Genomic DNA, 14,141 nt, shown 5'->3' on the forward strand with positions numbered 1-14,141 from the left:
TTTCATTCACTGAACCCCAAATCTTTATTAACCACTGCTTGCTCACAAAGATATATGTGGAGAGGGGGAAACACACAAATGGAGAGAGGAGACAAAGAGAGAGAGTGAGAGAGGCAGGTAGGAGAGTCGCTGTCTGTGCTGAACTTCTGACTGTAATGGTGTTTATTTATATTTAACCGGATCAATATCACATGGCACAAGGATTGGTTTATCTACCCGCCGTTTCTGAAATACACACACACTCACACACACACACACACACACTCACACACATCTATGGGCCAACTGTGCGTGCGTGACCAACAGGGTTCAACCTCAGGCTTCAACACCCCTGGTTACAAACCATTCGGATACGTTATCACACTCATATACACCTTTACAGATGGAAATACTGTGTTCATGAATCGCTGCTGCAGTGATGCCTGTCTTTATGGCTTAGAAGTCTTTCTTGTGCTGACCTTACAGTGGCATTTAAAGTGTCTTGGAGTGAAGTGCGATGGTTCCCAGTAGGTGATGGTGATGTCGCGGACTACTCTAGCCTTTGTGAAATGGAGAAAACTGAGATTTATTTTGTTTTTTTCTCCAACTTAAGCTTCACAGTAGCAGGTTTTATTATTATTATTATTATTTTGTTTTTGCACTTCAGCATTCTCAGGATGCACTTTGTCCCCAGTGGTGTCGTACGTTACAGTAACATGTGATTTTAATGTGACTGGAAGCCTGTTTTCAGAGGAATATAAGAGGCCCGCCATTTGTCAGGGATGAGCTTTCCGGTGCCAGATGGACAGAAATTAGCACGCTCTGCCTGAGCTCTGTGGTTGCTTGTGTGGAGAGCATGTGAGTGAGTGCTTTTACTGTAGATATATATATATATATATGTTGTATGTGGAGAGATGAAGAGTTTGCAGACGGAAGGAAGAAGGATGAGGATGGGCTCATTAAATGCTAAAGTGGCCTCCTGTGGTACAGTCACTACCTACCTCACAGGAGTGGATGTGCGACGACGGCTTGCGGTCCTCACATGAACGCAAAACTGTCCCCCTTTGCCCTCTGTCAGCTTTCCTGCACTTGCTCCTCACTAATTGAATACTGGCATAAACCGGATGGAAAATCACTCTTGCCAAAACTATCTAATTTTGCCTCGTAGATCTGCTGGTTCAGATGAGTAAGCGGCTTGCAGGGGTGGAGGGAACGGAGCCAGGATGCAGGCCGTGTGAGGACGCAAGCAGTCACCGCGAACCATCAGCTAGCTGGCAAACTCACAACAAACACCTAAGCCTGTAATCACACAAGAGAAATCTAAAAAAGAAAACATTCTCAGGCTGAAATGAACAAAAAAAAACTAAACATGAAAATGAACAAATTATTACATCCATATATGCAAGGAGAAGAAACTTATATATAAAAATGGCACACTGCAATCAATACTTTTGCTGCTTGTATCGTACTGTATATAACAAAAAAAGGAAGTATTTACAAAAACCACTGTCACTTGTCAATTTGATTTTTTTTTCTTTTCCTCTCATTTGAAACGGAGCGAAAACATTTTTTTTTTTGGGAAGAGTGGACAGGATACATTGATCTTTCTTTTGTTTTTAAGCATTTTTGCATTTTTCCCACCCCCAACTCCGTTTGAAGCTCCCGCTGTGTCGGGGTGGCACCTCAGGCTGTGGTGGTTTGTACTAGTGTAGGGGGAGTATGGCGGTGGGGGTGGAGAGGTGGGGAAATGTGGGATACGGGTGGGGAAGGGAGCGGGGTGGGGCGTTCCTCAGGGCTGGGGAAGGCGGTGGAGGGTGTGGAGGTGGGACATGGAACCAGTTGGGGTTTCTCACGCTGTCAGTGCTTCTCTCAATTCCTTGTTCCTGCGCACCTCCTGTGCATGCTTCTCCTAGAAAAAACACACACATTGAGGATGTCACGTTTTTCTCTGCTGCCAGCCATTTCCTGACATTTTTTTCCCCCTTGTTCACAGCAACAGTTTCCCTATGCTGACCCCTGGACTTCATTTCCCCTCTTGCTATTTTTACCAGCCGTGACAGCACGGCTTGTATTGTTTTCCTCTTTCGAGTAGTCCATGTATGTGTGTGCGAGCGTGTGTGTTTGTGCAGTAAAATCTATTTCCAGACCTACTGCCCAAAGGCAATTTTGAGTTTAAATGTCATTCTGTCTTTTGCCAATGATAACTTGATAAATGTGCAAGACTTTTCAAAATGATGGTGGAGAACACGAGTACTGAATAAGCAACTAACTCCCAACTGGTGGTGACTGTCCTTAGCGTGCTAAACAAGCTAGATCGTCCAAGTATGACCTCAGTCACACAGAAAAAAAAAAAAAAAAGGTATTCAGTATCAGGTTTGCTAGAGGTGTCACGAGCAAAGAGGGTGCTGCACCATAACCCCACCCATGTGACTGCTTTGACTGCTAACAGGTTGCCTGTAGTGCGCATGGAAGACACTGATTGCAAACGCCTGCTAACTAATAACCGAGTGCTAATGAAACTTGAAAAAGTGCGACGTTTTTTAAGTTGTGTCCTACCACTCCAACCAATATGTTACAAAAAGTGGTGTTTTCTTTGTTAGAGACGTGCTTTACTGCTGCTTAACAAGTATTTGGCAAGTGTTTGCAGACAGGTTGGCATCTTCCATGCAACTATGGGCAACTGCAGCAATCTGCCAGCGGCCAAGGCAATCACAAAGTCGTTTTGCTGGGACACCATGTACCTGTCTATGAAACAATTTCACATAGTAACAGCAATTAAACTCCTGCATCGACGCCCCAACTGATTGGGTAATAACCATTTTTCCTTAGCAACCACTGGTTACAACAACTGCCAACAACCATTTCCAACCAGTCGGGGAATACACATTTTTTCTTAGCAACTGGTGGTTGTCAAGCAGTTCCCAACTGGTCTCTAGGCCTGTGTGGGTGGGGTTAATGATAAGCTTTGGCCCTTCAGAAAATACAACATGGCAGAGGCTGTTGAGGCTTCAGACCAGTGGGTGATGTCACAGTAGCTACGTGTATCTTTTGTATACTGAGTAATGGGGGCTGATCGTGATCAGCTAACAAGCATTCGTTAGCCTAGCTTAATAATATGGTTCCTATTTATTCTTGCCTTTATGAACATGAGAATATTATCCAGTACTTCAGCTGTAAAACACATTTGTCTTTACTGGTTTGTTTCATTGTCAGATTCATAACTGTAATAAAACATTGATGGTAATTATGTCACTGTGTGTAACGGCAGAGTCACTTTCAGTTTGTTCAACTGTTTGTTTTGGACTCTTATAGCAAAGACAAATGTTATTACGTTTTCATAGTGCTAATCAGAAAATAGCAGATACTACTTTGACTTAGTGATAGATTTATGAATACAAGCACAACACAAGGTAGCTTTCCTTTAAGATTTCTCAGCTTTTCTGAGGTCACACCGTCAATATTTTGTCTGGGGATTTTGTAGTTGGAGCAACACAACGAGAATGACCGTTTCTTATTCACACTGACATCAATATGTATTATACACAATATGAAGAAACAACTAAAATATTTATTTGCCTGTTTGCAAAGTCTCACAGTGACATAATTTTTATTATTAGCCGGATAATAAGAAGAATAATTTTCAGATGGGACTCTCTCCGCTCCTCACCTTCTCCAGCAGGCGCTCCATCATGGCAGCCAGGTAAGCCATCCGGTTCTCCTCGATTTGCTCCATTTTCATCTGGAGCTTCTCTTCAGCCATGCGGCTGAAGTTGCTGTTCTCCTCCATGGCCTTCATCAGCACGTCGCGCTCGTGCTCCCGCTTCTCAGCCAAGGTACGAAGCACCTGCGCCTCCTGGCACTGGAGGAGGAAGAGGAGAAGGAGAAAGAAGAGAGAAGATGTCTTCCTAAATTTGTTCCTAAATGTGATTTACTGAAATCTGACCACTCATTGATTTATGTCTCTGAGAGTGAGTCAGAGATGGTGCAACAGATGCAGATGTTTAAAACGATCTAGGAAAAGGTCTCTCTTCACCGGCTTAATTTTTAAAAAAAACTATAATCAATTATTTACTATGTATGATAATTTATACAGTACACTGTGTGTTTTCCTGACAGTATTGGGTAGTTGGAGTTAAAAAAATCAGTGATATTGATTGGTTGATTGATTTGTTGCTGGTTTGTTGGATTTGTCAGGTGCTGGACTCACTCTATTGACATTCGAATCAATGGGATGCGGGAATTAGCCGACGTCAGCCTCGATTTTCCATGACAGGCTTGAGGCTACAGCAGCCAATGTGATGCATATTTATGTGAAATTAAATTTCAAGGGAAGCCAACCGATTATAACATCATAGCAGCAATATTTTGTAAGCTTGAAGATGATTTTGTGCTTTTGTTTGGCATTATTTTGTTTTCTTACACTTGATGTTTTTGTGTCTCTGTGGGGGGAAAATCCTTACCCGTCTTCGGTCCTCAGCTGCCTCCAGCTTCTTTTGGATATCCTCCAGGGAAATGTCCCTCTTTGGGGGACTGGTGATGCAGTGGGCCACTTCAGATACAGGGGAGGTCGGCTTCAGGATGACCTCGAAGGCCTGGCCTGAGGCACGCTTGTTAATGGGCTTTATGTCCATATCTGCATGCGTGTGCAACAAAAATGAACAAAAGAAAGACAATTCTCACTTTTCTCTGCCTTTCTTTCTTCCTTCAGGTGCTTTTGGATAAAACAGGAGGCTTATATCCACCCTACCTTCATAGTCGCCCATGATATTTTTGCGGCTCTCGGGATACAGACAGGAGCAGATGAGCGAGAGAACTGAAATCTCCTTCATCTTCTCTTTGTAAGCTGTGGATACAAACGTGAAATATTACTTCTGCTTACTTTGCTATCGTGCACACTTAGGGCCGCGCCTCTAACATGCACACAGGCAAAATATTAACCCAGTAACACAGAAAAACGATGAAACATCTGTAACCTACTTCTACTTCCACGGGAGGTCTTTGATGTAAATATTAATATTTTTGGAGGGATAATTATTCATCAAGACGTCCAAAAGGAAATCTCATCAAAGGATGTCTGCTGCAGCTGAACTGCTCAGGGTTTTGCAGGCATTTTGAGGCTTTTGTTTCCACTGAGCTGCGAGGGGAGCATGACGGATGTGTCCTTACTTGACCTAATTTCCCCAACAGTCAAGATGCTTCCATCCCCACAGGATTCTCCACACATCATTAGCTATGCATTTATTTCGGCCTATTATTTATTAACGCCGGCAGACCAACGCCCTTGTGCTCCACAGCTTTTCTGTAGGTAATCAGCGATTAGTTGCACGGTTTTCAGGTAATTTTAGAAGCCAGATAATCTTTGGGGTTTTTATCTTCTTAGACTGTGGCTTATGGATAGAGGAGGCTAACAGCTACTGGTTTAGCTTATCAGCATAGCACAGCAGTATGGCTGTCCATCCCATGGTCCATTTACAGTCCAAAAACTTAATAACACTGAAGTGAAGCTGGCAGCAATTCATAGTTGCTGTGTTTGGCAACCTACGCCCCTGCAGGGAGGAACAAATACTCCGAAGGGCAGACAGAAAATAAAAGTATGAAAAGAACAACCTTGTGTAACCTTGTTCTTTTTTTTTTATTATTCTTGTGTTTTTGGCACTTACTCCTTTGTAATTTGTGCTTTAAGTTCAGCAGCAGTCCCAGCAGAGAGCAAGGCAAAAATATCTGCAACACGCTGCAGGTTGTGAAATATTCTGCGTTTGCACATAAGGACCGCATCTGTCAAGGTGCACTGCCTCATGGTGCAGATTTGCATGCCAACTGTCATTGTATGGCATAATCCATCACCCAGAGCACAAGGCCTTCAGGGCTGAAATGTGGCACATTGATTCATGATTTGCAGAAGGCCACAGTACCAACGCCAGAAATGAGATTTACTGTGAAAGAGCTTCTCTGTGGTGGGTTACAGTGTGATTAATCCAAGCCGCTTCTTTTCGCTCATTCCCTTCTCACTCTCTCTTCTCCCTGCGTCTCACTTTCTGCCCTGCAGACGGGCAGACGCCACCGTAATGTGATAAACTCTCAGATGTAGCTCTTGCTATTCTCTGATGGCCTTGTTAGCCCCTTCCCTGAGGAGGAAGAGGGAAAGAGTAAGAGCACAGCAGGAGGGAGGCTGATAAAAAAAACGAGAATTATTGGAAGAAAGGAGAGAGAGAGAATAGGAATGAAGATGAAAGAAACAGAAAAGAGTGCAATTTCTATGAGATGAAAGGAGAGAGAGAGAGAGAAAAAGGGTGAGAGGGTGAGAAAACACTCGAGTGGTGAGGTGTAGCCCTGCGATGATGCCAACGCCTTTCTGACTTAAACTGAAATCACAGACGGAAGGATTATCAGCTCCCGCTGGAATCGCTGCCACTGCCGACTGCCCTCAGGACAGCTTAATGGAAGGAGCCACCTCAGGTGGATGCCACTTAAACTCATAATTACTGGACTGCACCATTTCTGCTGATGGGGGTGGGGGTGGACCCATTTGGAGGGTGTCACTGGCTCATTACGGGGCTGTGTATATGTCAAGGCCCAGCAGCCATGTTCTCGTACGTACAACTCCACTTGACAGCTGAAGACTCAGACAGTTAACAATTCAGTGGAGCAGATAATTTGGGTTAATGGAGCAGATCAGCAGATATTCCTCTTTACTGGTTGCTGAGTCTGGGCGGGTCCTTTTTTTCCTGTGGATCTACAGTTTCTGCAGTTCTGGCTGCAACTAATGATTTTTTCATAATCTGTTAATTCGATGGTGATTTTCTTGACAAATTGGTTAATCACTGAAGACTCTAGTTAAGAGGAGCTTGTTAGGTATCTCATTTTAGCTGGAAAAAACATAAAAAAGAAGACTTTATCTGTATCGATGGATGAGTGGATAAATTCGCCCATGATTGCAGCTCTATCCTGGTTATTAATAAAGGTGCAAACACTTTTTTTTTGCTTTTCTATGACTGTTAAATTAAATTGATTCTCTTTGTTGACTTGGACAAGAACCGCTTGCTGTGAATTGAAACAGCTCTCCATGTCTGAAACCCACATTTTCCCCCTCTTTCATTTCCATAATCAAAAATATATGAGAGTCACTATTATGCAGAAACATTAAAGTGCTACTGTATTCCTCCTGAGAGAATTCCTTCTGTAAGCAGTGTAATGATATGGTCATTCCCAGAGGATCACAAACATTAAAATGGCTAGCAACGGCGTTCCAAACAAAGGTTTCTGGCAGAGCTTCAGGCGTGCTGAAGCGATATATGTCAGTTTAAGATGAGATGAAGTAATTTCAGACGGGGACATCAACACTTTACTGCTCCCACTCCAATCCATCAGGCTGGTTCCAACCAGTCAGAGCTGCTCCTCCCGTCCCACAACCACAGACACAGCCATCAAACTGCACTTCCTCTTCCAATCCATCAGCCGAAAGAGTGCAGATCATCAATATCCACACTACCTCCACCCCCGCAAGCATCCCTCTTCCCCAGCACCTTCTGCATCCCCAAGCCTCCGTCTCATCTGTCGCTGGTGCACTCTCCCTCTCACTCTCTTTCTCTATTTTTTCACCCACACTCCCAGCATCTCCTCAGAGAGAGTGCGTTGCCACAAACCGCCACACCCCTATTTGGTATTTTTCCTGGAGCCTTTTTTCCCCCTCTGCCACACTCTTCCTCCCTTCTTCTTCATGCAGTCTTAAAAAACACCATTACAAGAATTTATGGGATAGCCATGGTGAGTAAAAAGGCACACGGGGTGGAAAAACAAACGAAATGACACTCTTAGCAGCACTAGGAGCAAATTGGCTACAAAACTTGCCCTACAAAATATGACCCTGTGCATCAAATCTCCAATGCCCTCCTGGGTGCTGTAGAGTCACAGCAGTGCGAGTTTGGCGCTCCTGTTCGGCACATACAAGCCCTTTACAGGCAAATCGCCCATCAGCAATAAAATCACAAGGTTATTAAGAGCAAAATTAGCCATTACGGGAAATATTAGAGCAGCCGGACGATGAAGGGCAGGTAGGGAAAATTTCTAATAGCTACCAATATGTGAGCCTGCAGCTAACAACCACAATCAATATCATCAGCTGAGCATCACAAGCAAAGAGGATCAAATCCCCCCAATTTTAGTATGTTTTAGCACTTTTGCTTGAAACATGACAAAGTCTGTGCTCAAATGCGCGAAAATATCAGTAAAAAATGCTGACAACTGTTCCCTGGAAATGAAAGAAAGAGGTATGGACACATGAACATACAGAAACCGTGTCTGTGTTATACAATCAGTATACAAAGTGGGGGAAAAATGGAATGTGTTGTCATTTGAAAGCTGATCATAGGCATCTCGCCAAGCTGACAGTGTGATGGATGTCTACAAATCACGTGTAGGTAGATGCTGCTCCCCTAGGTGATGATGACAGGCTGTACGGCTGTGACGTAGTTATTTAGTGTGCTCTAATATCTGTAATATAAACCCAAACTAACTGCATACACCAAATACTAGCATTAATCAACAAACTGCTTAAATCAAGGTGGTGGATATGCTGATACTGTGCCAGGAAATATTAAAAGAGAAAATGGGGTTTCTAATATATGTTTAAAAGAATGAGGTTGTGTCTATAAGATACTCTTGAGTCTGTAGAGAACAGTCAGACTTGCCATGGATGTTAAAATGTCTGAACTGTCTTTAACCCGCATGTAAATTTTTATGACCACATTATGGATCACTACTGGACTGATGTCACCTCTTCCTCTCGGCCTATCTTAAAAAGCAACAGTCATCTGAACCAGTAATGGGAGTGTGCTGCATAGATCGATGGAGCCGAGTGATTAATCAGGATGAACTGGAAAGGGCAGAGCGAGCGCATCCTCCTCCAAGGCCAGTGCCCTATTTCGCAATTTTAAAGAAAGTGACTCGGCTCTGCATCAAAATTTAATGGCTTCTCCTTTTAGCTGTGCTCCGCCTCCCCGTCAGGTTTTCGCAGAGCAGTTTTTAGCGTGATCTTGCAGGCAGGCAGACATGGAGACAGACAAACAAACCTGGGAGACATGTTAAGATGAGATTTGGGATGTGCCGTTATCCGAGCTGCTTTTGTTATGTGCACAGATTTTATGGAGCTAGTTGAATAACCACACCTAATTGGATATGACAAGTGGACCTGATAGGGATCAGGAAGAGTGCTTAGAAGCCTTAAAGCACACAGGAGTGGTCCTGATCTATATTATACTGTCAAGGCTTTAAGATAACCAACAAAATCACATGTTTCTGGTGGCATTTATCCTCCCTTTCTGTCCTTACATATAGTTGTATAATATTCACCGAACCATGAAAGTCTTTTTTTTTCAGCGTGAAACAGCAGTTTGGTTCTGAAACATTAAGACTATTCTTGCGCTTCTGCACAACCTACATGAACTCAGCGACCCGATGAATGCTGACTGGCATGATGGCGGAGTGTCTGCTCCATGCCCATCCCATCCTGTCCGCCTGTCCACAGCTCAAATCATGGAGGAAAAAAGAGAAGGCGTAGGAGGACAAGGAGGAAGAGGAGAAGGGGGAGGAGGAGGGGGTAATAAATGTAACAGCCAGGGTTTAGTTGCTGGTTTCACTGAGTGCAGACACGAGGACCCTTACCGCTGTCCCTCAGCGTGCCCCTGCATCCATCAGCATGTCAACCATGCAGAAAACAAACACACCATCCCCTAGACTGACCACACACACACTGCTCTTTTTCTCCTCAAACACACACGCACACACGTTAATGGTGGGCAGGGCTTCTTTTTTAGCAACCCTGCAGCTCCCATGCAGTGTTTACGGCCTGAAGAGGAGATGGGTTAAAATGCCCAAATGAAACCGGGATGTTGAGATGCATTTACTGACACAAGGCCTTCCACCTGCCACAGCATGCATCCCATTTTATCCCCCCCCCCCCCCCCCCCCCCCCCCCCCGAATATTTATGCCAAATGCCGTCATGTTTGCCTTCAAGCATCATTTGCAGCCCGATCATAAAACTCTTATCAAATATAAAAGGCCACAGTTACTGTCAATAACCTTGCCAACAGGAATGGTGTCTGATATTTCCGTCCCTTGTTGTAAATTCTTCCCTGGAATGCAAAGCAGTTCCTTTTCTTTCTTTCTTTTTTTTTTCCTTCCCCCTCTCTGTCTCTCTTTGATTCACGTCTTTGGCGGTAACCACAAAATTGGTTCAGCGGGCTTTAGACAGCGCAGTTACATAGGATGGCCCAGTTTTAATAATGAGATTTGTCACGGGGAAATATTTCACACCCTTGGAGAGCGGCTGGGTTGCTTTGAAGGGACCGTAGATGTTGGGTGGGGTCGCTGGCGCTGCATTATGCTGCACGGCTCTGAGTCAGGCAACAAGAGGCAGGTGCGGCAGGCAGGCATCGACAAGATGATGCTGTGCAGGCTGGGAAAACAGCCCGACTTTTGCATTTATGGAGTATTTATGTATATGTTTTTTTCTTTCAGCTGAATAAATAAATATGCGTCATTCACACGGCAAACGGAACCTCAAACTCCCCTCACTGATTGACACCGAACTGGATTTACAATTAGACAAAATCGATTAGACTTTTAAAGACCAAAATAATATTTAATAATAATAATATATCTTCAAAATGCTGCATCAGATTTACAACTTCATCACATATTTAGCAGTGACTTGCGAAGGAGTCTGGCCGCTCCCTCCCATCAACCCTCAGCATCCTTTTGTGCCATGGGTGTCGCCACTGCCTCTCATCCTCCTCAAACTGCGAATCCGCTGTAATGTCACTAAAACACACACACGTAATAAAGTGTAAAACTCACCGATCGCGGTCTTAGCCATTTCTGTACGGTAGTACCTGGACCGGAGGAGTGTGCGTCAGTTGCTGGATGTTATCTCGGGGTGAAGGGACTGCTGGTAAGGCACTGAGTCAGCAGAGACGGGGGCTGCCGGTGCGCCTGGTGGTCTGTGACGAGCTGCGTCAAGCAGCTGGGCAATAACGAGGGCATGAGCGGAAGTGCGCACTCCTCCAGAATAAAAGTAGCCATGAATCATTTTACTGAGGGACCTAAGAGTGGAAGCAAAAAGAAATAATTACAAAATAATATTTAAAAAATAAAAATATAATATAACAATATAACAATAAATAAATAAATAAATAAATAAAATTTGCACAGCAGCATTTATACAAGACTCAAGCCTCAAAATGTTTTAGTCTAACAAATATTTTTTTTTCTTGCTTCAAATTAAAACAGACAACGCGGAATTAATATCGGAATAAAATGCAATAAGAAATGCACTGAAAATAAATGCTGGTGTCATGGCTCCAACTTATAAACCCGATGGCTTAAATAACTGGAATATGTACTTTTTGTTTCCTTTTTTTAAAGTCCTATAAAATCTCTAAACAAATTACATTAAATTTAAAACAGAAAACTGGTTTTCTCATTGCCCGCTAACATTTTATACAGCCAGAGAATAATTATAAACTCTTAACAGGTGCATATGAAGTATGCTAAGGGAGAGAATATTTGTTTTGGGGTTTTTTTGCTTGTTTTTTTTTATTTTTTTATTTTTATTAAACTGTGAGGCTCCCCAACAATTTGTGTAAACGTCAAACATTACGGAAAAGCTAAATTATATTCAAAATACGTGTGTTTTATTTTGAAATCAATTGCAGAGACTCCCAATATATAAACTAATTGACTTGGCGGTGCCTGTGATGAGCGTTTAGGACCCTGTAAAGCACTCTACCACAGTCTCCTCTCCTCCAGGCAAACCCTGACACACCTAATGTCCTCCTGCATAACAGAGCGCCAACCCTGCTGTGACAGCTGATAGTGAGGGTGTCTCCTCTTTTGTTTCTGATAAACGGTTAGAGGTGAAACAATTGTGTGTGTGTGTGTGTGTGTGTGTGTGTGTGTGTGTGTGTGTGTGTGTGTGTGTGTGTGTGAAATACATAGCTATAGCTATACATAGCTATATGCAAAAGCAAAAGACCACCAAATAGTTGACTTGAATTATTAAAAAATAGCCTCTAGGTGGCAGCAAATCTCAAGTCTTTAGGGTACGCGGAGAAAAGTTGCTGTCAAAACTAACAATAACATCAACTAATGACTCAAAAACATCATCCAGCATCCAAGAAAATGCACCTAATATGATATATAAAATAAAGACAGGCAAATATAAAATGTAACTCCATTGTTAGTTACTATTGAATTTTCATTCATTAAAGTATTGTCTATATTTCCTCTTTGAATAATCATTTATTCATCATTTTGTTCATTTATTTTACTGTGTATAATTTTATCTTATGTATTTATTTATTTTCTGATATATTGATATTTTTTCTGTGTCTGCAAATTGTGTCAACCCCAGGAACCATGATACAAGGTGTTTGCAGAAAGAGAAGGCAGAGAACAGCAAAAGGACAAAGAAGATGAGAACATTAACAGTAGCATTTCCAAACAAAGCTATCAGAGATTGGTGGAATGTCTGATCTTATTTCCACTAGACAGGAAATTGCACTCCCTTTTCTGTTTTTCCATTTTATTTCCAAAAATTTGAGCACAAAGCTAGAATCTCTTTAGAAGTTTTTTACTGTATGGCTCCCTAGATAGTTTCAGTGCCAAATCAATCTGATTTTCAACTCTCTGTGCTAAACAAAGTATTACAGTCCACACTATCCTAAAGTACAGGGTCCTTATCACAAAGCATGCGCTTGCACAGATAACAAAGTTGTCATGTGCCCACTGTTTATTCATGTGTAGGTAGGTTCTGCAAAAAGCCAATGGTTAACTAGGCCCAACAATAAACCAACATTTGCAGATGTGGCTTGTAATAAGGTGGCATGAATGGAATAACACATAATATTGCATATAAATGACTCCAATCGCATAAAGAACTAGACGGCTAACCTAAAATAAATACATCGTCAAGATACAAGTCTTCAGATATCATTAAATTCAAAGTTGGCTGGGCATCTTTGTTGCCATATCACTATGAATGTGAAGGCGTACCAACACAATTTACAACTAGGCTAAAGTTATTTTACTTTAGCCTAGTAAACGGTTTGAGCCTCTTCATCCTTTCTATTTGTCGTTTTATTAACTATGGGATTCTAGTGATGTACAGTTACTACTTATTACATACACCTGTTCAATTGTTCATTAATGCAAATATCTGATCAGCCAACCACATGGCTGTAAATCAGTACAGGTCGACCTGCTGAAGTTTTAATTGACCAGCATAATTGGAAAGAAAGCGGATTTAATTATTTTGGTCTCAAAAAGAGAAGATATCCAGTGAGCGGGAGTTATCTGGGTGAAAATGTCTCTCTGAAGAGCAGATAGGCTACAGCAGCAGAAGACCACACTTGGTGCCACTGCTGTCAATTGAGAACAGGAAACTGATGGTATAATTCCCATGGGCTCACCAAAACTGAACAGCAGAAGAGTGGAAAAATGTGGAGTAAATAACATGAAATAAAGGGTGTCTGTCTCTGCGTTTGCCCTGTGTAAGACTTTCAACCTGTCCAGGGTGTACCCTGCCACTCGCCCTGCGATAGTGGGGATAGGCTCAACAGTTCAGGCCCATCCTTGGTGGTGTAACGGTGTGGGGACAGGGGCGGATCTAGAGAAATTTTCTTAGGGTGGCATGGAAATCAAATGGGGTGGCGAAATAAAGCCACCCCATTATGGTTAAAATGATTCAAATACAGTAAATATACACGTTTCATATATATATATATATATATATATATATATATATATATATATATATATATATATATATATAACACTATGCAATATATTCAGTTTTAGAATTTATATTCAGGGTTAACTGTAGCTAGGCTCAAAGTGTTAATGCTATCTTATTTTAATAAACAACATTGTCATATGCAAAACCAAGGTGGCAAGTGATCATTTTAGGGTGGCACATGCCACCCTTCTAGATCCGCCCCTGTGTGGGGAGTATTTTCCTGGCACACTTTGAGCCCTTTAAAATCAACTAAACATTACTTAAAAAGCTACAGTCTGTATGATTATTGGTCCATCTTTTATGACTACAGTGTACCCACCCACAGTCTCCAGATCTAAAGAAAAAAAATTTTTTTCATTGCTTGACAGA

General features: G+C 42.3%; 1 protein-coding gene across 1 annotated transcript; it reads right to left on the minus strand.

The window, feature by feature from the left end:
* Positions 1 to 11,001, minus strand: stmn2b (stathmin 2b). Its single transcript, XM_065470848.1, has 5 exons — positions 10,835 to 11,001; positions 4,727 to 4,822; positions 4,440 to 4,612; positions 3,647 to 3,838; positions 1 to 1,888 (listed from the first exon to the last, which is right to left on the minus strand). The coding sequence occupies exons 1-5, from the start codon at positions 10,851 to 10,853 to the stop codon at positions 1,829 to 1,831; spliced, it is 540 nt and encodes a 179-aa protein (XP_065326920.1). The 5' UTR covers positions 10,854 to 11,001; the 3' UTR covers positions 1 to 1,828.
* Between the last annotated feature and the right edge of the window lie 3,140 nt (positions 11,002 to 14,141).

Source organism: Pelmatolapia mariae, linkage group LG22, assembly GCF_036321145.2.
Source record: "Pelmatolapia mariae isolate MD_Pm_ZW linkage group LG22, Pm_UMD_F_2, whole genome shotgun sequence".
Lineage (NCBI taxonomy): Eukaryota > Metazoa > Chordata > Actinopteri > Cichliformes > Cichlidae > Pelmatolapia > Pelmatolapia mariae.

What these genes read in the sequence shown, in the direction of transcription:
- stmn2b (XM_065470848.1), bottom strand. An exon ending in CAGCTGAGGACCGAAGACGG is followed by an intron (nt 3,839 to 4,439) that starts GTAAGGATTTTC and finishes TTCCTCCTCCAG; the next exon opens with TGCCAGGAGGCGCAGGTGCT. An exon ending in TGGAGCGCCTGCTGGAGAAG is followed by an intron (nt 1,889 to 3,646) that starts GTGAGGAGCGGA and finishes TGTTTTTTCTAG; the next exon opens with GAGAAGCATGCACAGGAGGT.